This window comes from Girardinichthys multiradiatus, chromosome 1 (assembly GCF_021462225.1).
Source record: "Girardinichthys multiradiatus isolate DD_20200921_A chromosome 1, DD_fGirMul_XY1, whole genome shotgun sequence".
NCBI lineage: Eukaryota > Metazoa > Chordata > Actinopteri > Cyprinodontiformes > Goodeidae > Girardinichthys > Girardinichthys multiradiatus.
In genome coordinates, this window is record NC_061794.1 from 18,915,858 (window position 1) to 18,940,023 (window position 24,166).

The 24,166-nt window shown below is 36.7% G+C and overlaps 1 protein-coding gene across 4 annotated transcripts in view; it reads right to left on the reverse strand.

Annotated features, from left to right (window-relative positions):
• Positions 1-24,166, reverse strand: part of tp73 (tumor protein p73) — a 34,123-nt gene that overhangs the window by 4,612 nt on the left and 5,345 nt on the right. For 3 of the 4 annotated variants that reach the window (XM_047355804.1, XM_047355954.1, XM_047355873.1), the window contains exons 2-9: positions 22,951-23,046; positions 21,900-22,050; positions 15,085-15,333; positions 4,561-4,747; positions 4,239-4,354; positions 3,321-3,430; positions 2,768-2,910; positions 2,538-2,626 (exon numbers count right to left, since the gene is read on the reverse strand). In XM_047355804.1, the coding sequence (XP_047211760.1) occupies positions 2,538-2,626; positions 2,768-2,910; positions 3,321-3,430; positions 4,239-4,354; positions 4,561-4,747; positions 15,085-15,333; positions 21,900-22,050; positions 22,951-23,046 (1,141 nt within the window). Of the gene's footprint in view, positions 1-2,537; positions 2,627-2,767; positions 2,911-3,320; positions 3,431-4,238; positions 4,355-4,560; positions 4,748-15,084; positions 15,334-16,055; positions 16,284-21,899; positions 22,051-22,950; positions 23,047-24,166 lie in introns of those variants that run through there. The other variant, XM_047355968.1, reaches the window with a different exon arrangement.

Consider the following 24,166-nt stretch of genomic DNA (forward strand, 5'->3'; position numbering starts at 1 on the left):
CAGAATAACTGAATTTGAGTAAAAGAGAAAGTTCCTCTAAAATTAAGTTTTTTGGTTATACGTATTGAATTTTCTGCTGCCAGTGTCATAGATAAAATAAGATTAAACTGATATGCCTCTTTCAAACAATGTAAGTGCATTTGTAGCATGCTAATAATATGTTAGATATATTTTTTTATTAGTTTATTTCAAACATGATTGGAAAATAGTTAAAGTAACAGAAAATATAATAACATGTATTATCAACAGAGATTTCACACTGTTCACAGCATAACAGATCATCTTTATGTTTGAAATAGGGTATGACGTACGTACGTACATACGTACATACGTACATACATACATAGACAGTACTCTGCAACTATATTATACTTTAGAAAAATATTTTAAATCTTTCTTTAAACTAGGTAAGATTTGGAAATTACTGTATTTCTACACTAAGGCTGTTCCACAGTTATACTCCACAGATAGAAACAAAAGACAATTCATAATTTTTCTAATACTGAGAATCTAAAGATAATTTTTTCCTCTAAGGTTTGGCCTCCATCTCTGTCTGAAAACCTTGTGTGTATATTTACAGGCAGCAGGCTTTGTCTTAATTCGTACATCATTTGTGCCATTTTGTATTTGATCATTTATTTCTGTTAAACCATCCCACTAATTTGTGTATTTCTTGGGTAATTATCTCCAAAGGCTTTTCTAAATCCTCCTCTGAGCACAACATATTTGTCATCTGCAAATAAAACAAATATAATTTAGTTTGAAACCTTGCCTATATCATTTAAGTACATAATAAATAGTTACAACCCAACACTGAGCCCTGAGGAACCTCACAGGAAATATCCAAACAATGTGATTAATAGTCACCCGTTTGCATAAACTGCCTGTTTCTGAGATAGCTTTTTATCCACTGTAGCACCAGTCCACACCATACAGTATGTTGTGACTGATTGTGTCAAATGCTTTTTTGAGTCTCTTTTTTTCTTTAATGAAATCAATTAATGGCATAGTTGTTGATTTGTTTGTTTTAAAGCCATACAGGCTTTCTGCTAATGTATTGTGTTTATCAATAAATTTGTCTAGTCTGCCAGTGAACCATTTTTCATTATTTTTGACCACTGAGAAAGAGGAGAAACAGGCCTGCAATTTGTGAATTGGTGTCTATCTTCACAATTGTGCCATGGTATGATTATGGCTATTTTCATTTCCTTTGGAAATGTACCAGACTGAAATGACAAGTTACAAATATATGTAATTGGTTTGGAAATCCCATCGATAACCTTTTTGATAAAGACCATGTCAATTTAATTCTAATCATTGGAGGTTTTGTTTTTACACTTTCTTACCATGTCTATAATTTATTTCTTCTGTACTCATGAAAGAAATATCAAATTTGCATTTCATTTTATGAGTTCATCTACCTTTTCTGCTGGCAACCCTTCGTTTGAGATTTCCTTTGACAGATCCAGTCCAACATTGACAATGACCACCTCAGCCATGTTATGTACAGTTTTTTTGATTATTCATTAAAAAAATTATGCCAGTCAGTCATTTTCTACTGCTTCTTCCATAGTGGGTCGTGGGGAAGCTGGTGCTTATCTCCAGCAGTCAATGGGCGGGAGGCAGGGAACACCCTGGACAGGTCGCCAGTCCATCACAGGGCAACACAGACATACAGGACAAACAACCATGCACACACGCAGTAACTCCTAACACCAATGTAGAGAAACCAATTAACCTAACATGCTTTTGGACTGTGGGAGGAAGCCGGAGTACCCGGACAGAAACCACGCATGCACAGTGAGAACATGCAAACTCCATGCAGAAAGACCCCAGGCTGGGAGTTGAACCCAGAACCTCCTTGCTGCAAGGCAACAGTGCTACCAACTGTGCCACCGTGCAGCCCTTAATAAAATAATGTACATAATATGATTATGGTCTATGTTCTATATTGTATGAGTGGAGCACTAACAGACAGGTTAAAAACCCATCTCTGTTTCCTAATTCTTGGGTAATGTGATGATATTGTGAGCATGACATCATAACAATATGACATCTATGATACCACATAGTACTAAAAACGGCTAAAATATGCAGTTTTTAGTACTGGATATGTTAGTTGCATTGAGGATAGCAACTAGTAAAGATTTATTCTACTCTTTGTTTCATTGTTTTACTCAGGAGGTTTCTGCTGGAATCTGGAGGTTACCATCTAAGTAATAAAAAAATGCACAGCTGGATTAGGAAAGCTTCATTGCATGCACTTTGCTCTACTGAAAAAGGCCACTAATAATTTGGGCAGAGAAATAACACCACTAATTGTAATAAGTTTAATAGTTATGCTGTAGTGCACAAAAGATTTATGTCTTGTTTGTACTGTTTTTTTGTATATTAGACCATACTGGGCTACTACACCACACATACAGCACTATTACTAGACTGAAATTGACAGTTTACTTTGCTAAAAGATCAGATAAAAATAAAAGATTTTAATTCATATTTTCTGTAAAATGAAAGTGTGTCAAAGTAATTCTTACAGGAATATAGTAAATCTCTTCTTCTCCATGGCGTCTCTTTCTTATGTTGATATTTGGGCTTGGAATATTTGGTGGACTCTGTTTAAAATCTGCAAACATCAGAAACACAATGTTTGTCATTCAGGTTTAAAAAATATAAATAACATTCAAAACCTCCAGATAAAATGGATGGCCAAACTTTCAAAATGTTTTAGCTATGTTTTGGACATTATTAGATTTCATCAACTGACTGCGCTTGTTGGCACTGCCGTTTTTGGCCACACTGTCATTCAAGGCCTGTTGTTCCCTGAAGTGATCCTCATCAGCTTTGCGGTCTCGGCCAGGACATGCGCATATCCGACCCTCAAATGATCGTCTGCCCAACACTTGGCCACTATAAAGATAATTTAGAATAGAACATTTGAAATTCAAAGTCCTTTGACAAACCTTATTGAAAAATGTAAACTGTGATGTAACTTTTTAACTGTGATGAACTGGTCCTAAATACATTTATTTAAACTTACAGTAGAACAACTGAAACATTTTTCTAATGTTCCAGCCTCTCTGCTCTGCTGTGGAATAGTCAACACTTTGTCCTTTACAGAATAATCCAAAAAACATTTACATTTAAACCTACATTTACCACTGAAGGTTATTGGAAAACATCTTGATTTATATACTACATACTGTGGTTGAAAACTTAAACTTTGAAAGTTTAGCAAAATGCAAAAAAGGAATAACGCATAAGAGAGCTGAAAATTTCTAGTATAATTTAAAATAAGACTCTGTGTGTTGCTGACTTACTCTCTGGTTTCCAAGGTGATGATGATGAGGATAGGTCTCCTGTTCATCCCACCCACGCAGCTGCTGTTGCACATAAAATTATAAAGGATGGTAGTAAACTCAGTCCCAACCTGAAACACAGCATAACATATTTAGGCTAAATTAGGTTAGTTTATGTCACACGTTTTGATAAATTTCAGAATTGGTATTGATATTACTTTCATAACACTAATTAACCACCAGAGGGAGGTGTTGCAGTGCACTTTGATGTGAAAAGAGACCATCCTGCCTTTTATTGCCCTCCACAGGTGCAATCACAGACAAGATGTTGCCTGTTTATGTCTGAACATGCCCAGCGGCTTTATTTATAGATGTGCCTTCTTCGAGGTACTCCTGTAAAATTATCTGTTTCTCTGCAATGAACTTGACTAAGTTGTGTGTTTTGACTTGTTTCTAATTTTAGGGGAAAATATAAAAGCAGTCAACTGCCACCAGATCTTTTCTCTTGTTTTTTCCTATGCTTCTTTCTGTTTATTTCATGTCTGTCAGACTTTCCTTAACAAGGATATACCACATGTTTTATAGTAGAGTGCAACAATGCCTTTCTTAAAGAGGATATATCTTTAAATCATAGGTTCATTTCTTTAGAATTTCATTTTTTAAATGTTATTATTTTATTCATTATCTGTCCAATGCTGTTAGTACATTAATGGTATTCAGAGACATCACACTGTACATGAAGTTTTCCTATATGCAGATGATTCATTACTAATTATTTCAAATCACCAAATTGTTTTACTGTTTGTGTTGTCATTTCGTACCAATTTTGGTTACCTTTTAGGTAATACACAAATTTTGAAAAAAAGTAATTACAACCTCTTTAAGAAAATATCTTTCATTGTGTGTCTCACTTATTCATAGAGATGATGAACTACCTACCTGTGGAGTCTCATAGGGCACAAAGACACTTTGCCTGCCAGTGACAGGATCATCCACATACTGACAAAGGTTGTTCCCCTCTACTCTGATCAGGTGACTGGCTGGGGCTGTTTGACCTAAGGGGGACAATAATGATTTAGCTTGTTGATTTATATTAAAACACAGGCTATTCTGTATAAGTGCCTTAAATGCACTGAATTAACCCAACATGAATAAACTGAACAGAACTAATAAACAAAACTGAACATTTGATCTATTTCTTTTGTCATTTTTGATGATATTACAATGTGAGTTAAGTCATGTCAATTTGCTTGCTTGATACCATCATTGAATTCCCGTCCAAGTTCATGATTGGGGCACCGTTTCACAACCTCTGTGACGTGCTCTGCCTTTTTGTAGACTGGCATAGCTCGGATGATGCTGCCATGAGGAGGAGAGGAGGACACCTTGATCTGGATTGGGCAGGTTTTGGCAATCTGACAGTAGAGCTTCTTCAGTAAAGGAGAGTACTAGAAAAAGAATAGATTCAAGACAAGAGCCTCCTTAATTACTTCCCTGAAATAAGATCTTTTTTTGTTTTAGTTTACAAGATAAAAAATAAACAAAATTGAAATTGAATTGAAAATGAATGTGCTTTTTAGATTACCTATTCTAGGAACAGGCAAAGTGATTTGTTATGCTAAAATGCACAACCTGACAGCAGGATATTTTTCTTTCTCTTTCAATGTAAATGTTCAGCTTACAGTTAATGCATTTTGGAATTTGAAACTCTTTTAAATTATACGCAGCATTCACAAGGATTGCACAAACATAGGACATGATCGCAGACGATTAATTAATTTTGCACTTCTTATCAGTTACTGGTATTTTCATCAGCATACTAAAATTGTGACATGATTTCTGGGATGAGATTGTTAAGTACACATAAAAGTACATGTAACAACCCACTGGTTCTCACTATAGAAAATGTTTAAAGATTGGAGGAGGCACACCTAAACTAAGAGCAGTGGTACTTCTTACAGTGTTATGTAAAACTTTAAAACAAAGAAACCTTAACTAGGGTTAACAATGCACTTTATAGTGTTTTTGTAATTCTCTTCATTTACAGTTAGGCATTGTGAGTATTCATTGTTAGTTTTCCCAAAAACGTTTCATAATACGGGGAAATTAATTTACTGACTGAAAGGCTAAAGGTAAAACAAATAAACTAAAGAACATGTCTGTAACAAAATAAGCAAGAAAAAGGTTTTACAGGAAATGAAACAAATTGAACAATAAACCAGTTACCTGTAAATTATAAAGATGATTGCTGTATCACTAGAAACAAATAGTTATTTAGCTGATTGGATTTGTTGGTAGACTGCATATTGCAGAGCCTAAACTGTTGACCAGAGGTCAAAAAACAAATTGACATCAGTGGATACAAAGAAACAATGTTATTCTCATAAATCTTACAAGTTGATCTCTCTAAAAAAGTCAAAATAATTTTTGCTAATCTGTGTTGAACCAAAATCTTCTGTAATTTCTTAGTTTACAATCGTCTGCACATGAACATGCATGCATGCGAGAGTGCAAGTACCAGATAGAGAGACATAAAAATATATTGCAAGAACTACAACAGTCTCAGCATGCCGCAACACAATCTGTGACCTTACAGGAAAAACTAAGATGTCTGTACAGGCTTGTGCAGACATGCTATGATGTACTAAAGAGCTAATGAAACAGCACATCCTATAGGAGGAATAAAATACATGCAGCTTTAGACCTGTAATGTAGAACATTAACATCAGGGAGGAATATTGCTTTTTTTCTGTTATAGATGGAAGAAACATAAAAGGCATGAGGAGAAAGACTGTAATCGAAACAGATCCAAGTTGGATAAAATCTTGTAAACGTGAAATATGTGCTGTGACACATCTTTTCATGTATCTTCTATAGTTCCTCAAGAGAGACTGGAAATAGGCCACAACATTTTGATCAGTGCATTACCCAGCCATTGTTGAAACCCTTGATGTTTAACAAAACAGTGACATGCCTTGTGGATACAATAGTACACTGTCCTGCACCCATTGCTACTGCTAGATAAAAGTATCTTCTAGAAACTGGAGGAAGGTTTGGAATTTGTTTTAAGTCCTCTGTTGAATATTGTTCTCCTCCAGTTTCTCCTGTTCCTCTTCCCATTCTCTTCCCTGTAATTCCCGCTATCCTCCCCTTTGACACGTGCCTGTGAGTCTGCCTGTGTTCCTCTCGTCCTCCCAGTCTCGTTCTCCATTTGCTCCCGTTTAAGTTTGTTCCCTTTCTTATTTAATCAATCGGTAAGCTCATCAAATGCTTCTGTCGGCACTTGAGTCAGACTCCTAACACATGACAATTAATGGGAGGCGGGGAACTATTTAAAACAACACATCAGAAAAAATGATCAAAACAGATTAGTTTTTTTTTTTTTCCTAGAATAATACAACATACAGTAATGACACAAATTTTCTTCTGACTTAAGATGGCCAGTCCTAAAACAACAACCATCCCATAAGTCTCAAACACATCCATATACACAGGAGAGTGCTGACTACCAAACTGTGCATACATGCCCTTAGCCATGAGCAATGGCACTGATGGAAATACCTATGGACAACATTACCTGTTCCCCCTAACTTTCCCTTGCAAGTCTAAACAGTCCCTCCATACCATGAATAAAAAAATCTAATAACATCCAAACATTCTAATGTCTATTCTATTATTCTTTTCATGTTGCTCCAATAACACAGTGGGAGATGTACTATTGGTTTGCTTTCTTAGAGAACTGAATAAAACAAACAAGATAAATAAAAATGGATTAATGAAAATGAGCCCTAAACACATCATAGAGAGCATTCAGGTAAATAATAAATAACTGGCATAATGGTATCAGTTGTGGTGACTAACGTCTGTACTGTGTAGAAAAAATTTACTGAATTTAAAATGGACTATACATTAGGTTTTAAGGTCAGATAAATCTCATTGGATTTTTCTGAACTGGGATATATTTGTTTAAATCAGATTTTCGTTAGTTTGAATCAGAGTGTATTGCATTACTTTACACAGCTGGTTTATTTTTTTTCTGCAAAGTCTGTTCATATTGCTCACCATTCTGCTCACCAACGCATACATTTAGCATCTGACATACATGGAATGAATATTGTGGTCAGATGTTAAGCAATAATAAAATATCTGCTGTATCTGATGTGTATCTTCTAGTACAGACAAGAAATTATGAGAGATGATCAAATCAGGTTTTGTTGAGCAAACGGCAGACTGAAGTTAAGGAGAGAAAGATGGAGCGAGAATTAAGAATCCTCATTGGGACTGATAAAAAGAAGGTTAAAATAGGAAAAATGTTTTTTTTTTTCTTTTTAATTATCTTAATACCCAAATCTCTGAACTTAGCCAGCTGGCAAATTTTCCACCAATAAAAAAATATTCATCAACAATGTTATGTGAAATTTTGTGTCTTATTTTTATTAAAAAACTATTAAAAAGAAAAGTCTTTCCAGGGAAAGACTTTTCTTTGTTACCCACTGTGCTTTAGACTGTTTATAGACATTTAGTCTATAAAAAAATAATAAAATAATAAAAATAAATAAATACACAGTAATATATATATATATACATATGAACATTCATGACATCCTCAGCAAATACGTGGTCAGTTATTTAAGCAATGCCACAGACTGAGGCATCCATCCTTTCTTCTACATAGAGGACCACTGGAGTCAAGTTAGGACAGGCTCCTGCAGACAATGTGATAATTGATGGTCCATCATCCATGTATACAAGTAGCAGCTTGCCTGCTGCAAATTTATCTGACAAATATTAAAAGTGCTTGTGCACATTTAAACACACATACAGTGTGGATGCTTCACATGTCCACACACTGTAAGATGGCTTTTCTACTTGCTTTGTAATTAAAAATTAGAATGGAAAATATATGATTTGCAGTTTTGCGTCCCATATATAAATCTTTAACATAAAAACATAATTTGTAATGACACCTATTTGTTTTACGGAGGCTCTTACAGAAAACTGTTTCAGAAATAAGAGTCGTGGTGTTGAAGAAGGTCTTTACTAGTTACAGAGCTCCTACCAGTGGCAGTTATTCCTATGGGTGAAATAGCTTACCACTCAGGGTAACATTTTATCATGGCACTCGGGGGGGAAATAAAAAAGAAAATATTATTTGTCATTATTAAAGTAGATTTCAGTTGTCCCCTGAACAATTTGCATGTTTGCTGTCTAGTTAACAGGGACTGTTTTGCACTGATTGTTTCACTTGGGTGGCTAATGAAGCTGATGTTTGTAACTGTTCACAGCTTCTGAGTCACAAATTCTTATCTGGTGTTAAGACAAAGGGCTAGTATATTTTTGTGAAATCTGGAGAACATTTTATCATCTTTAGGGCATAATCTACGGCAATTAAACTCCTTAAACCTAAACTGCATTATAAAAAAACTCTGCACACAGATTCTCTGAAAAGCAGTTTAAGACGTATCATGAACACCTGAAATAAATTGGTCACTGAACGTAGGTTCTTTAAAACACAGTTTGTGTTTCATGAAACATTTATTCCACTCCTGAAAACCAAAAATTTGGACTACCTAAATGATTTGCTTAATAACATAAAATATACTGGAGCGTTGTTCATGCAAAAAACTGCCCTGGCTACCACAGTCAATCGCTTGCAAATGGTAGTGATAAACAACTGATTAATGTATGCAGTTAAGAGCTAAATTATTCATACCTCTGGTAGATTTAGATTTAAATCTTTCAATTAACCAATACGTTTGCTTTCAGTTTTTGCTTTTTTTTACATTTTATTTCAAAATGGCATATCGAAAAAAGATTTATATGCTTCTCAACAATCAATGGAAAAGTCTTTAAAACATGTTGGAGGGATTTAAATATTTCTTTGAACCTATTTCTGCCATTGGTATAAATATTTTTATATGTCCATACATCCACTTAATGCTTTTAATAAAGTATAAACTATCATTTTAGTTTCAGTCATAGAATCTCATCTAAGAGCTATCTCTTATCAAGTGAGTTTTCCCCAGATTTCATTGCTTGGCAGGGAGAGTGGTGGTGATGTGGCTGTGGATGATGCATTTGGAAAGGAAGGGAAAAATGTATTGTGCAAGACCTGTTGAGACCTGTGTCCTAACGGAGAGACGCTAATAGCTGGGAAGAGGAGCTCCTCTCAAGCTGTAGTGAAGTACATGCTGCAGCCTGCATTTCAGGCATATCACACACACCCCCACACAGCCCGCTCCCATCACATACGGTTTTCATGCACACACTCACACATACGCACACATGCTGAGTCTGGGTGTATGGAAAGAGGTCTTATAATTTGACAATGCTGAGGTGTTAGATCTCATTTCAAGCAGTGGTGACGCTCGTCTGCATCCAAGCCAAGGCATCATCTTTAAGAGGCAGGAGAGCGGGAGAGTTTCAGAGCTATTATCACTAATGTGTGGTGTCTTGACTAGACAAGGAGGGGGGATTACCAGGCTGGCTTAACATGGGCTTGGATAGGCTTATGGTCTGTGGAAACATTTTGAAAGATGGAAAAAAAAGAATCGGTTCTTCTGTTCTCTGGCCTCTTTTAATGGCAGATCCGCATGTGTGCGGCCATACATCTAACATTTCGTCACAAGTGTGGCTGAAGACCTGAGAGGATAGGATTTAACTATAAAAGCTTGATGCAACATGTAGCTCAATTTCTTGTAATCTCCAAAAGTGATGCTTTGCCACCCAGTCTTAGTGGGAAGCAAAGAGCTGGGAAAGGAGGCAACTGATTATAGTCAGTATGCCCCTATTGGCATTTCCCACTAACTGAGGCTACAAGGAATGAACATGAAACTTGGGCCTTAAACTACATTTAGCAAAGAGCTTATATGACTCATCTACTAAGCAATCCCTACTTCTAAGAAGGCAAAAATGAATGATAGAAATTCTAATCTTTGGCGGTGCTGTTCTATTGGTTAAAAGAACAATCATTCTTATATTTACTTTGCAGATCTTTAAATACAGAATAATGATCTTAGCAATTTTTTTTGCTACCTGGCAAGTGTATACATTTACAGTGCTGCATAAATATATTCATACTCACAAACTTTTATGTTTTCCTGGAATTTTATGTTATAGACCAACATAAAATAGTACTTACCTGGTTGTGAAATGTACTAAAAATGAGATACGGTTTTCAAGATTTTTCTTACTACTAAAAATCAGAAATACACTACCGTAAGTTGTAGAAACAATTTGTCATTTAGTGGTTTTCTTTATGTTTATGACTATTTACATTGTACGCAGATTCTCACTGAAGGCATCAAAATTGTGAATGAACACATATGGAATTATGTGGCAAACAAATATCGTAAAAGAACTTTAAATGGTTTTTTTATTTTTTATTTTAGATTTCTTAAAGTAGCTGCCCTTTACTGTGATGACTGAAAAATTAACCTTTGGCCGTCTCTCATTGCACCTCTGAGAAGTCCTTTCAAGACAGTTTGGAAAACCATACGAGTGATTACACACTTTTTGTTACTACATAATTCTTTGAGTGTTCATTCACAGTCTTTTTGCCTTTGGAGAAAATCTACAATGTAAATAGTCATGCAAATAAAGAGACCCATTAAGTGAGAAAGTATATCAAAAACGTTTGACCGATGGTGTATGTATTAAGTCCCCTTTACTCTGGTACCTCTAAATAAAATCCAGTGCTTTCAAATGCATTCAAAAATCAACATGAACACACCATCCCCACTTTGAAACATGGTGGTGGCAGCATCTTGCAGTGAGGTGTTTTTTTTCAGCAGGGATCAGAAAGCTGGTCAGAGATGATTGGAATGGAGGTAAATACAAGGCAGTTCTGAAACAAAACCTGCCAGATTCACAAAACATCAGATTGGACCAGAGGTTCATCTTTCAAAGGGATGATTCTACAAATATGGCCAGAACAACAATGGAATTGATTAAATCAAAGCAAATTCCTGTTTTAGAATGGCTCAGTCAAAGTTCAGACCTAAGTAGGTCTTAAGTGGCAGGACTGAAAATAGAGATGCTCAGGCATCCTCAATCCAATCTGACATAGCTTGAGCTGTTTTGAAGAGAATAATGGGCAAAGATGTCCATCCCTGGATGTGCAAAGCTGAGAGACACATGCTGCAGCCCAAAAGACTCGCAGCAATAACTGCAGAGAAAGATGGTTATAGACAGTATTGACTGGTGCTCAACACAAATGAACAAGACACTTCTGATTTTACAGGATACAGACAATAAGAAAACTGAAATGTGATGTTATTAATACAACTGTCCCATAGGAATGGGGATCAAACCAATCAGGTGGTTTTGTGCATTTCTTTTTTTGTCTTTAGAATTATTATTTTCATTTGTTTTGTTTTATACAATTGCTTGCTCTGATAGTTATATTAATAACTTAATCATGTTCCAAAACATTGAAAAAACATAAACCATGAACCGAGACAAAAAAAAGAACATAATGAATAAAATGAATCAATTTACTGGCACTGCACGGTAATGTGCTACTTTGTGTTGGTTCATCCCATAAAATCCAGTAAAATCCACTGATGTTTGTGGTGTATGTTCTTTTGTATTAAAACCCTGGCACGACAATTTCCTGTGGGATCAATAAAGTTATTCTGTTATCTTATCTTGTAATGTGATAACACATCAAAAACGTTTTAAGAGGCACAAAAACATTTGCAAGGGACTTTCTTTTTGTTTAAGACTTCCATAAATGTTCTTAGCAGCAAGTCTATTTGTTTGGTTAACAAGAAATGAGTTGCTTCAGTTTAGTTTAGGAGCAGCTACTTTTTGATCCTACCCTGATTTCATTCCACCAATTTTATCACCAAGCCTAGAAGACGGAACAAAGCATTATAAGAGATTAAATAAGATTAAATCAACTCGTTTCTCCCTCACTCTGATCCCCCTGTTTAATGGCAGTGGAGGCATTAAAATAATCACAGGTTATCATCTCTATCCCATTTTATGCTGGGTCATCACCTAAAGTCATTTTTTACTCAAACATGGTTTTGTGTCAGTTAACCCCTCAGAGAAAAATAGTGGGAAAAGTAGTGCCTTATCTTCTAATCATCAATAAGTGACTTTTGCCAGCGTTACAGCTACAAACCAAAGGTATCAGGCTGTTTGGTAGGGGTACATTACATTTTAAACTTCATGCATTTAAATAATGAATTCATGAGTTCAGTCAGGTTTTCTTCACCAAAGCAAGCACTCCTGTTCTTATGATCTGTTTCTTTCTTTGTCTACTTTGTCTTCTCAATCCCTACTCGGTCATGGCAGCTCGCTGCTGATACTGAGCCAGGTTTGGCTGGAGGTTTCTTTCTGTTAAAAGGGAGTTGTTCCTTTCCATTGAGGCCACTTGCCCAGCAAAGTCAGGGACTCAAACCAATCAGCTGGGCCTCCTTAGACAGATAGTTTTGTACAGATTGGCACCATAAACAGAGTTTTAAGGACCAAATTAGAATGTATGTAGTTAAATTTGAATCTGATAATTGGGTTGTATTGAATGTATTTGTTTATATATTTCTGGTAATGAATTGAATCTTGAAAAGTGCACTGAGAAGACATTAGTTGTAAACTGGCAAGATATAAAAAAAAAAAAGATCCGCAATTCAAATTAACTTTATTGAATTTTATGGTTTTTCAGGTTGCTCAAACTATCTCTATTTAGCTCAGAAAAATATTTTGTAAATTTAACTTTTTTTAGGCCTCTACGCCAAACTTGGTCTAAAGAAACTGGTTCAAAAGCCAAGCTTGATTTGCTAATTAATAATACAAATTTATAATACCTCCTTTGATAATTTTATAATGGTAAAACAAAACTTTTTCAAATATTTCTCCATCTTTTCTATAAAATTTAGTTTCCTGTTAACAGCGGAAATATAAAAGCATTTTGGCTAAAGATGTCAAATTTCAAACAAATCTATTTACCTGTGTGAGCAGAATTCTACCTGCAGGGTTTCTAATTTTTTTAAAGTGATCTGTGTAGTTCAGTAGGTTGATAAGCCCTCCAGCAGTATCAGGAGCTTAATTACATTTCTTTCTGCTGTAGATCTCCATGAAATATTGGCCAAGTTTGCCGAGAGTCATTTTTTATCAACTCTATCAAGGATCTGATGAAAGAACCACTTTTTAAAAGCCAGCAGAGGAATCTGTACTTCATTCATTGCATTATTTCCTTCAGTCTAACCTTTTTTATTGTGTTGTGTTTGAATTATGTAAATGTAATGTGGCTGAGAGATTGTAAGTAGACAAAGGGGATGCTAGACATAATTTAGCAGAGCATAGAAAGAAAACCTTTCGGTGCCAGAGGTGACAGCCATGAGTGCGTGCTAAGATGGGGAAGAGGGAAAAGACAGAGAATAAAAGCAGCAGGTCAAAGACCACTGCTCTAATGTCCAAAGGGGGATCTTCTTACATCACTGAGGACTGAGTGAAGGAGTCCATCACGCATGGTTACTCCAAGCAAACATTCAGCCCCCAAGGACTTCAGTCTTACACACAGCGTGAGGGAAGAGCAGTTTGTCTCTTGTTTCTCTTGTTTCAGGGAGGTCAACTGTGTGACAGTTGGAGGTGACACCTTTCCAGCACGAGGTTTCTCATTGGTTCATGACAATTTACGCAGCTCCCATTTCACCTGTCTCTCACCACTGTGACATCACCTTATACTCCATTTTGCTTCTAATGTAAATATCCTTGTTTAGGTTTCTCTGAGGGTACTTACTCAAATACAGATGAAACGATCAAGCTTATTCTGGCCGATATTCCACTTTTCTTTGAGGTCTGACCTGCTGATTCTAGTACAACAGGACTATGACAACAAAAAAATACTGCAGGTTCTTTGATACAGTTAGTAGTTTAGAATCCAACAGAAAATTATGGTATTACAAAGTTATCCCCATTTAGGTGTCAAAGCGTCTGAACCTGTACCTGATATCTGTTTAACTCAAAAAGACTGCATCAAAATACATGCTGTTGGTTGATAGGTTTACAGCTTGAAAAAGGTTGGAGTTATTAGTTTTGCTGCACTTTATAAACAGGACAAAAAAATTGCTTTACAGTATGAGACGCATTGCTAATTGTCCAATTCCAGTCCGATGATTGGTGCTTCTTTAAACTCTACAACCGATGGGACTTTTTTAACCAATAGTGTGATTCATATCAACAAGAGATATTTGATGTTGTAGGTACAGGGCTGTAAAGGCATGCCCTTTAAGGTTCGAGCAATTAGATCTGATCCAAGTAGAATGAAAACATGCTGTGAAGATCAAGTGTACGGGCTTCCCTTTATACCAAACTTGTGTTTCCGATGATGCATATCTCAAAAGTCAAAACGTTTATAGCATTACTCTTACAATTTTATTACCATGTCGTCTACTGCAACACATACAGTATTTGCCACAAGCCTGGGACGCACATTGAGTGCCATTAATTTAACATTTTCAAAACTATGTGTCGGTGCACAGATTTGGAAAAATTATTTTCTTTAAGATCCCTTTGGCCGGACTTTCTCTGCTGTGTTCATCAAACAGATTTCTACATTTTCAATAGAAGACAAGATAAATTACTAAACCTGCTTTTGCTTGCATTCAACACGCCTGCACATGTGCTGGCTGAGGTGAGTGTGTGAGAATGAGTGTCTCTGTGTGAATATTGATGAGTGTGTGACTAACACTGAGACAGCAAGAGAGAGAGCTCCTGCATGCACAGACAGAGTAGCTGCATGTCAAGGCCGCAAACGTGTGTGTGTTTGTCTACTCACGGTCCATGTGGCGGACTTGGCGGTGCTGGACTGCTGGAAGGACACCTGGAACACGTGCGGCCCCGGGTAGTCGGTGTTGGAGGGGATTGCTGGGGCAGGGGACAGACCCTCAAAGGTGGAGTTGGGCTGGGAGTAAGGTGAGGGGGTGGGCACGGCCGACGAAGACGTGTTCTCGGAGCTGTAGGGGCTGGCGGATGTGGCACGACTCCCCAGGCTTTCCATGCTGCTGCTCAGCAAGTTGTACTGGGACTGTGGGGAGAAACGATGAGGCAAGAGAATGAAATGGGTGAAAAAGGGAGGGAGCAGGAAGGCAGAGGGAGGACACAGGTAGAGGTGTGAGAGAGACAGAGGTTTTGGAAGCTTAAGGGAGGTCGGGTTACAGTGGAAGAGGGAGATCAGTGTGTGCATTGTGCAATGCTGCACGTGTAACTAGTTGGTGTCTACATATAACTCTGCATTTCTGCATAACACTCAAAGTTGTGTGCAAGTGAGTGGCAGATGTACAGAGGTCCCTCCTGCACCTTCTGTGAGGGCTACATGATGCATATTGAAAAACACGGATATGACGTGGTCTGCCTAAGTGCTTGCTATTTCCCATTGCTTCTTCTCAGGCATGTTTGTAAAAAGCCAAGATTTGATGCACCCGCAAGAAACTGTTAATGCCATCTTTTAGGCCCAATCGCAGCTGCATACAAACTACCAACTACCTTGTGATTACCATTACAGTATGTCCACAAAAACACACGCAAAGGATAACCAAAAATTCATAAACCACAAAGCCAGCAAGTCCACCCGTTCGCTTTGCGTGATGAGCATTAACAGTATTTTTCATAATCACAATCCATACAATTGAGCAAAAGAAAGTGCAAAATTATCACTTAAATAAATCCAACATAATCTGGATTATAAATACAAACCAGATTTTTGCATTACAAATATAACCTACCAGCCAGACAAAATAAATGTTTTACCTTCTTTTTCACGTAGTACATCCTCTAGAGCATTGGTCTCATTTGTCAAATCTTCAAACAGTCAAACGTCCAAAAACAGCAGAGCACCGCAGAGTGTAGGAGCATAGCCTGTAACCTCAGACTTCAAGCCAGGTGTACATCATTGGACATGTTCTACCGCACACTCACAGACACATGGGCTGACAGGACAGGGGGAAAAGAGGTGAGGACTGGTGTGGAGAGAGAGGAAAGATACACTGAGATGAGTGGAGAGAAGTGGAGAAGGAAAAGAGGGATGGGAACCCAAAAAATGGTACGATATTCTAATTATGGCATGCCCGGACATAGACGGCAATGCCGGGGCGCATGTACACACATGCTCCGAAACACCTTGTAAAGGCCTACTCTAAGTCAACACTGTCTGGTCTGACATAGAGAGCAAGATAAAGACTGTGGGAGAGAAGAGACATGGAGAAAGAAAGAGAGAGAAAGAGAAAGGGAGGAAAAAATCAAAACACACAAAAGAACCAAAGTTCAAAGGTCAGAACCCCCACCTTCCCGCATTGTAGATCAATCTAACTCTAAATAAGAATCAGAATCAGCGTTATTGGCCAAGTTTGTGTGCACAAACAAGGAGTTTGACTTTGTTTGTGCACACAGACTTGACCAATAAAGCCAATAACACATTCTCAGAAACAGAGACTTAGAAGAACTTTACAAGCATGAGGATGAAAATCAAAAATGCCAATTATCCGCAGATTCACAGTCATTACTTTTTACATAAACTATACCACATTGAGATAATGAATATACTAGTTTTATTTTGAATGCACAAAGGGCATTTCAAGTTCTTTAAAATCTGATTGACACATTTTTGAAGAGCATATTTTTAAACCCAATGTCAGCTGAATGTTAATACAACTGCAATAATATAAGACATGGGTCCTAAAGGCATCTGCTATATTTCACATAGTTTTTATTATTTTCTTTTTGTCTTTCCTTTGATAACGTTTTTTTCTTGTGTATGAAAGGTGCTACATAAATAAACTTGAAAAAGATTTTGCAATCAATAGTGTTTTAACTGCAGCACGCAAAAAAAAGTATTTGTTAAACAAAATCAACAGTACTTGATCTTTATTGTTGGTTTCAGATGCATCCATTTAAGAAAAAGTCACAGTATTTTTTTGATAAAATGTGAACTTGTTGATTTATACAGTCTCAGGAAAATTGCAAGTCTTGTTAGGCATGTGCTTACATGTTATGTTCAGTGCCTTGAAAAAGCATTAATGTCCACTGAACTATTGCTGAATATAAAATCAGTCCCCCTGAGTCTACACTGCATATTTCCTGGTTGCGACAGCATCAGGCTGTGGGGATGTCTTTAGCAGGGACAGGGACGTTGGTCTGAAAAGATAGATGGAGCTAAATAAAGGGCAATCCCGCAAGAAAATCGGTACAAGGCTGTATTCTCATGTTTTAGAATGGCCTAATCAATTCCAAAACTAAATAAATAATTTAAAACCAATATATGCACACAAACTCCATCCAATCTGACTGAGCTTTAGCCATTTTGCAAACAAGAATGTGCAACGATTTCAGAGGCTAGATTTTCAAAGATGGTAGTGACATACGACAAAAGACTTGCAACTGTAACTGAAGCAGAGATTGGTTCTGCAAAATATGTACCTCTGGTAACTGAACACAAATGCACAGCATACTTTTTAGATTTTTCTTTGTGAAAAATGTAAAATCTTTAATACCTTTTCTTCCATTTCACAATTTCGCACTACTTTGTGATTGTTCAGTCAGATAAAAAAATCCCATTAAATTCAATTTAGGTTTAAGGTCATAATGACAAAACAGGGACAGGTTCAAAGGGTATGTATACATTGGCAGGTCAGCATGCATTTATCAAACACATACTTTTTTGCTGGATAACCTTTCTAACACATATCAATGAGCCAATATATTTCAAGAAAATATGCTCAAATTAAAGAAACTTAAAACTGCAAAATAAATTTTCTCTTTCTTTTTCTTTCCTTCTTTCCTTCTTTCCTTCCTTCCTTCATTCCTTCCTTCCTTCCTTCCTTCATTCCTTCCTTCAAGCAGCAGAAACGGTCAAATCCAGCTCACACACTAATTTAACAATATAAAGGTGCCATAACGTTCAAACAGATATGACATTTTAACTTGTATTTTTTCCTACATTCAACCTTCTCTTCCTCTTTTGCAAAAACCCTGTATGTATACCAAAGGTTAAGAGAAGTCAGATTCCTTGTTCGTGTGAACATACTTGGAATATACAGCTGATTCTAATACATACTGTGGCTTTAATTTACCTAAAGTATATAACTTAAGATTTCCATAAAAGAGCAGGACTTTTCCATCGCAGCTCTCTTTTGTTAGATACACCTATTTCAAACTTTTACTCAATGCACCACATCCCTTCACTTTCTAAAACTTTCCATTGTGGTGTTGATCTGTTGTATTTCAAAAACTATCCCACACACAAATGTATATTTTCATTCAATTGTTCAGCAGAAGAAAGCAAAGGCAGATGTCCAAAACTTAATGCAAACTATGCATATAATTTCATAAAAGTGTTGATGCTTGGATCCATATATTGACTCATTGAGTCTCAGGTATGTGCTGCACAGTATATCAGATAAAGTCATATTCTGAGAAAATGATAAGCACTGAAATTGCTTAGCTCCAAACAGGCAACATTTGCAGAGAGAGATTTTCTCCCATATCCACCTAAAATATATGGAAATTAGCATCTATACTGATGTTTGCCTTCCTTATAAATAGGATATAAAGAGTAATTGTGATGTCCCCCTAATGTCTGTTTACTACCCAACTCTATTATTAAAGAAGCTTTTTGGCCACAAAAGAAGATCAGGTGTATGTGTCAACAGCAAAAAAAAAAAAAAATCGTTCACTCACACAGGCACATACACACACACTGACACATGCATACACTCCCAGGTGCGCTCTCGGTTAATACCTGAACTGAATTCACACAACAAGTTGAAACAAGAGCTAAAACCTCCACTGCAACTGTGTGAGCAAGCGTGTGTGTGTTTATGTGTGTGTACGTGTTTCTCATGTCAGCATCATGTGATGTCCCCTATGGGCAGTCATCCTGGTTGCCGTCACTCAAAGCCAAGCTTAAAGGCTCAAAACACCTAGACAGGAGGATAAGCCTGCCGCAGCTACCTTCGCTTGTCAGGGTGAATAAAACACAATAGGCCCGGGATAAAATAACTATCGCCCATTTTTACAGCCACTTGTTATATCAAAACCCTGAAACGATACAAACAGAAATTACTTTTAAAAAGTTCAACATCATAGAAGGAAACATGGTTTTATCACATGCCTCTGTTGGAAGAAGGCAAACAATAGAAGTTTAATTGCATGAATGAACAAAATGACAGCATATTAAAAGTGGAACCTGCCTAAATGTTGTTTAACAGATGCAAGCATGTGTTATATAGGTGAGGAAAATGGGAGGTAAATGCAGAATTGAGTGCAACAAGGCTTCCCCCTGCTGGAATATTTAGGCAAAATGCAAATGGGTGAGTTCAAAGTTCTTTTGTCCAATGTGTAGTAATATTATGGAATACAAGTAAAATGGGATATCAAACTGAATTACAAAAACCTAATTAATACAATCATAGATTTTAATAACTTGTAGCACTATCTGTAATATAATAATGATAGAAGCTAATAAGAGAGTTTTGTCTTTTGTTTGACAAAATCAAAAAGAAAAAAAAAAGAAAAAATGGTTAGATGCACAAGTATTTTATGTACAAGGGCCAAAATACCTAATATATATTGTATAAATAGTAATGAGGGGCCCAAAGGTTGCCAAGAAAATATCCCCCACACTGTTGCAGCCCAACCACCAGCCTTACGCATTGCTACAAGGCAGGATGGATCCATGGTTCCATGTTGTTTATGCCAAATTTCGATCTGATAATCTGAATGTTGCAGGTTAAACTAATATTCAGAACTGTGCAGTTTTCTGCAGCTGTAGGCCAATTGCTTCAAGGTTCAATGTGTTGTTCTTTTAGTAACAGTATTTAGCATACCTTGGTTCAAACGAGCTACTATTTGAGCTACTTTTGCCTTTCAATCATTAAAAACCAATCTGCACATTCTCCTCTGTCCTCCGACTAGTAGTGCACTTGATGTTTTTTTCTTTCCTGGACCATTTTCTCAAAACCTGAAATATGTTGAAAATCCCAGTAGGTCAGCAATTTCTGAAATACTGAGACCAGCCACCAACAATCATGCCACATTTCAAGTCACCTAACTCCCGTTTCTTTACCATTTCTGATGCTTGGTTTGAATTTCAGGAAAATTTGGTTACCACCTCTGGATGCTTACATGCACTTTCTTTGTAAAAGCATGCTTATTTGCCATTTATGTTACTAGAAATTGTAAAGGTGTACCTAATAAAGTTGCTGGTGAGTATATATTTAAGGTCAGAAAAAAAATCAAACAGGAGGCCAGAGTTTACAGCCTGCTGCTGTTTCTCCTGCTCAGGTAAAACCCATAGGAATAGCACGGTGCAGGCTGGTCCAAACTACCTCTTAATATGATTCTCTTAATTTTACCTGGCTCACACAAACTGAAGGAAAATACAAAACAGTTAATACTCAAATACCTTTTGCAAACAAAAGCAGAAAGTAATCGAAACCCAAATCTTAAAAGATTACTCATTTCTAAGTATACGTTAAGTTTTGTTTGTTTTAGAAGCTCAAATTCAAGTAGCAATGAAAATCTATTCATGTCTCAAACATTTTTTCATCTATGCAATTATTAAACATTTAAATACAGGGAGGCTATCCAGAACACTTCACGAATGTCATAAACAACTGCTATACAGTCTTCTGGACCATTATTTTCAAACACTTAAAAGTCTATATACACATTTGTAAACTTGCATCAACGTACCATATCACACAGCATCGTAAGGCTCCTGAAAAGTTAAACCTGTCTCTGCAATGCTTCCGCGGTCAAGTGTAACCGTAACATCTGACATCTGCATAGCCAGGTGACCTTACTGTGCAGCTGGACATGATCAAGGATTGGAGATGCCCTGCCTCTTTCTCCTCCACTTCCCTCTCTCAACTTGGCCTTCTTTACTTGCTTTGCTTCTAACAACAATCTAACACCAAATTCTCACCCCGCCTTTATTTTTTCTGTCATGACTATTCATTAACCAGTCAGGCAGGTCCAGGCTTGCCTGCTTAAAGATGACATGAGACCAATATTCAAGATTGGAAGGACACAACACTGAGGTGTGGTTGAATTTCTTATTTTGAAACACAGATTTATTTAAGTTAACAAGATGATCCATGCCAAAGCAAGCCCTGCAACCATCACTCTATTTTAAAAAGAAATTCTTAAGTGTTTTTTCCCCAAGAATAAAGTTCTGCCACCTGCAGAGCGTTCACCTGCAAACGTAATGTGCTTGCTTGTTAATGCATCCACACATGGAGACACACCATCCAACAGATGGCTCTAAAGTGGAGCAGCAAGGGGCTCCATGGGATTTAGTGATCCCTCCCCAACACACACACTAATACACACACCACCCCACAGTCCCAACAGGTTGCTCAGCAGAGAAACAAAGAGGGAAAAATCTGCTGAGGAGAGGGAAACTATATAAGAGGGAATTCTGATTTAAAAGGAGGCAAATGGAAGAACAATAAATAACAACAAAAAGGGGAAAACTGTTTGTGCATAGAAGGAATAAGGAGGGTACAAATAACCTTTTAGAAATCAGAAATAATTTCACAAAAATAAGCAAAAAAAAACTGCTTCTTAAAACTAAAGCAAAACTTATGCTCCTACCATTACATTATCGTTCATGTCTCTGATGTGGTAGACATCCATGGAGACCTCTGCACAGTTTCCATGATTCCCTGGAGTGCTCGTAGAGGCTACTGGGTGTTCACCTCGCTGGCTGTTTGTGGGGAGCTCATAATAGGTACTGTCTGGCTCTCTAGGAGGACAAAAATAGCAGGGATATGAAATAATCATAAATAAGTTAAATTTATGAAATATGTTAGCTTTAGTGTACACAAGTCATTTTGTTATATTTTTCAAAAACATGTTTCACAAACCTAACCTATTTAAAGAAAATCTATGTTCAATGTAGGAGAAGTTTGAACAGTTTACATGTTGCGGTTTCCATGCTTGTCTCAATCTAAGGTGGACAAGATGCCAATAAGCATTAAAAATGCTACCCTTAGTTTTGCAGAAATACATTTGAAACTGTGTTTTAAAGGATCTATGTTCAGTGTAAAACCATACAGTTCAGATTATATATTTTACATTGAACTACAGATCATGAAATGCAGTCCAGGTCCTTAAAAAAAACACCTTTGGTTTTAAGTACCAAATAGCAATGTTCAATCAATGCTATACCAATTATGACACCATTAGCTTGCTGTTTTCTAAACCCATTTCTTCCTACAATCACAAATCCCTAATGATTGGACATCACAATAAGGAATAGGAAGGCTATTTCAGGCACAACTGACACATAGGTATTTTTTTTTCCAACTGCTCCCGTCACTCCCTGACAGAATGGCACCCTGGGTAATGTACCATATCACTCACCTCAAAAACCACCACTGGATTGTTAGAAGAATTCAGTTCCAAATGCAAGTTTTTATATAGATAACTTTGGTTTATGCTACAAAGATAATAGTTTATCTTCACCATCAAAATTATGTTGTATCATCAACTAAATTAAAGTGGAAGCAAAATTTTTTTTTTTACTCAGTGGGTAATCAATAAAATTAATCTACATAAAAGCAGTGATTAAAAAAGAAAAAAAAAAAGGTATTTTTTAATATAAACATGACCGATGTAAAATAGTCAGCAGATGTTCACTCACAGAGAGCTCCACAGGTGCTCCAAGGTGCCTCCTTCCTCAACGACAGTGGACTGGGACATCTTAAAGGGTGGGCAGTCTGAAGAGGGGCAGATTGCTCTGCAAGACACAGAAATCTTTTATTATGTTTGTTTCATCAATACTAATTATTTAAAATAATAACTGAGTATAAATGTTTTAATAGAAAAGAAAAAAACATTCTTTTTAACATTTAAATATATAACCAAACACTGGTGTCATTTTCAGCTAGAGCAATATATTTCTCAAACGGTGGTACAAATACCACTGGTGGTACTTGGCCTGCAAGTAGTACTGAGAACACATTTTGGTATCAAGTATTTGGAAAATAAAAACATAATTGAATTAGAGCTCAGGCGATTTTGAGGTCTAGGTAAGTCAGAAGCTTGGTCAGACTTTATCGCAGTTTGAAATGCCAACCTTGGAGTAAGAGTGGAATTCCTAATTATTGGCAGTTCTAGCCTGTAGGTTGCTATCAGCAAGCCCCTCCTCCTATGCCGAGACTTAGATATGTATTTCAATATTTTTGTCTGAAAAAACGTTTCTCAATATATTTCACAAACCAAGACTACATTTTAAAGAATCTGGACACAACTTAAAAAGCATTGCGTTTTCAACAAAAGAATAAAGCTTTCACCAATTGCAAAGTGAGTTTTAACAAATGACTTTAGTGTATAAAAATCTAGTTCAAGTTTGACCAGTCAAAGTATTTTAGATTTTGAACTAGAGATGATAAAATACAGCTTACATTCCCTGAAAAGCTATAAAGTAACCATTTAGTTGGAATCTTGAATCAGATACCAACTTCAGTGAACATTAGCAGCATGCAGTGTAAGGTCATATTTTGTTGTTCATATTCAGTGAACAACACAGACAGCAGCCCTATTAACAGCACATGCCAATAATCAACAAAACGTTTGTTTGGGGAGCAAAGTGCTCATGCGGCCTCCAAGACAATGACACCCTGGGCGAAGAACCATACAGTCCACAAGAAAAACATCTACTGCACATAGTTAAAACTGCAATTACCACAGCTAACTAACAAGATTCAAATAATGCTGTACTATCGCTGTTGCATTTTAAAATGGCTGTTAGTATGCTTTCTAAGATATAGAAAGTTTTAGAAAGAGCGAGCTATAGGAAGGGGTTCAACGCACACACACTGGAGCGCGCAAGCACGTCTTCATTCAGGTGTGATTGC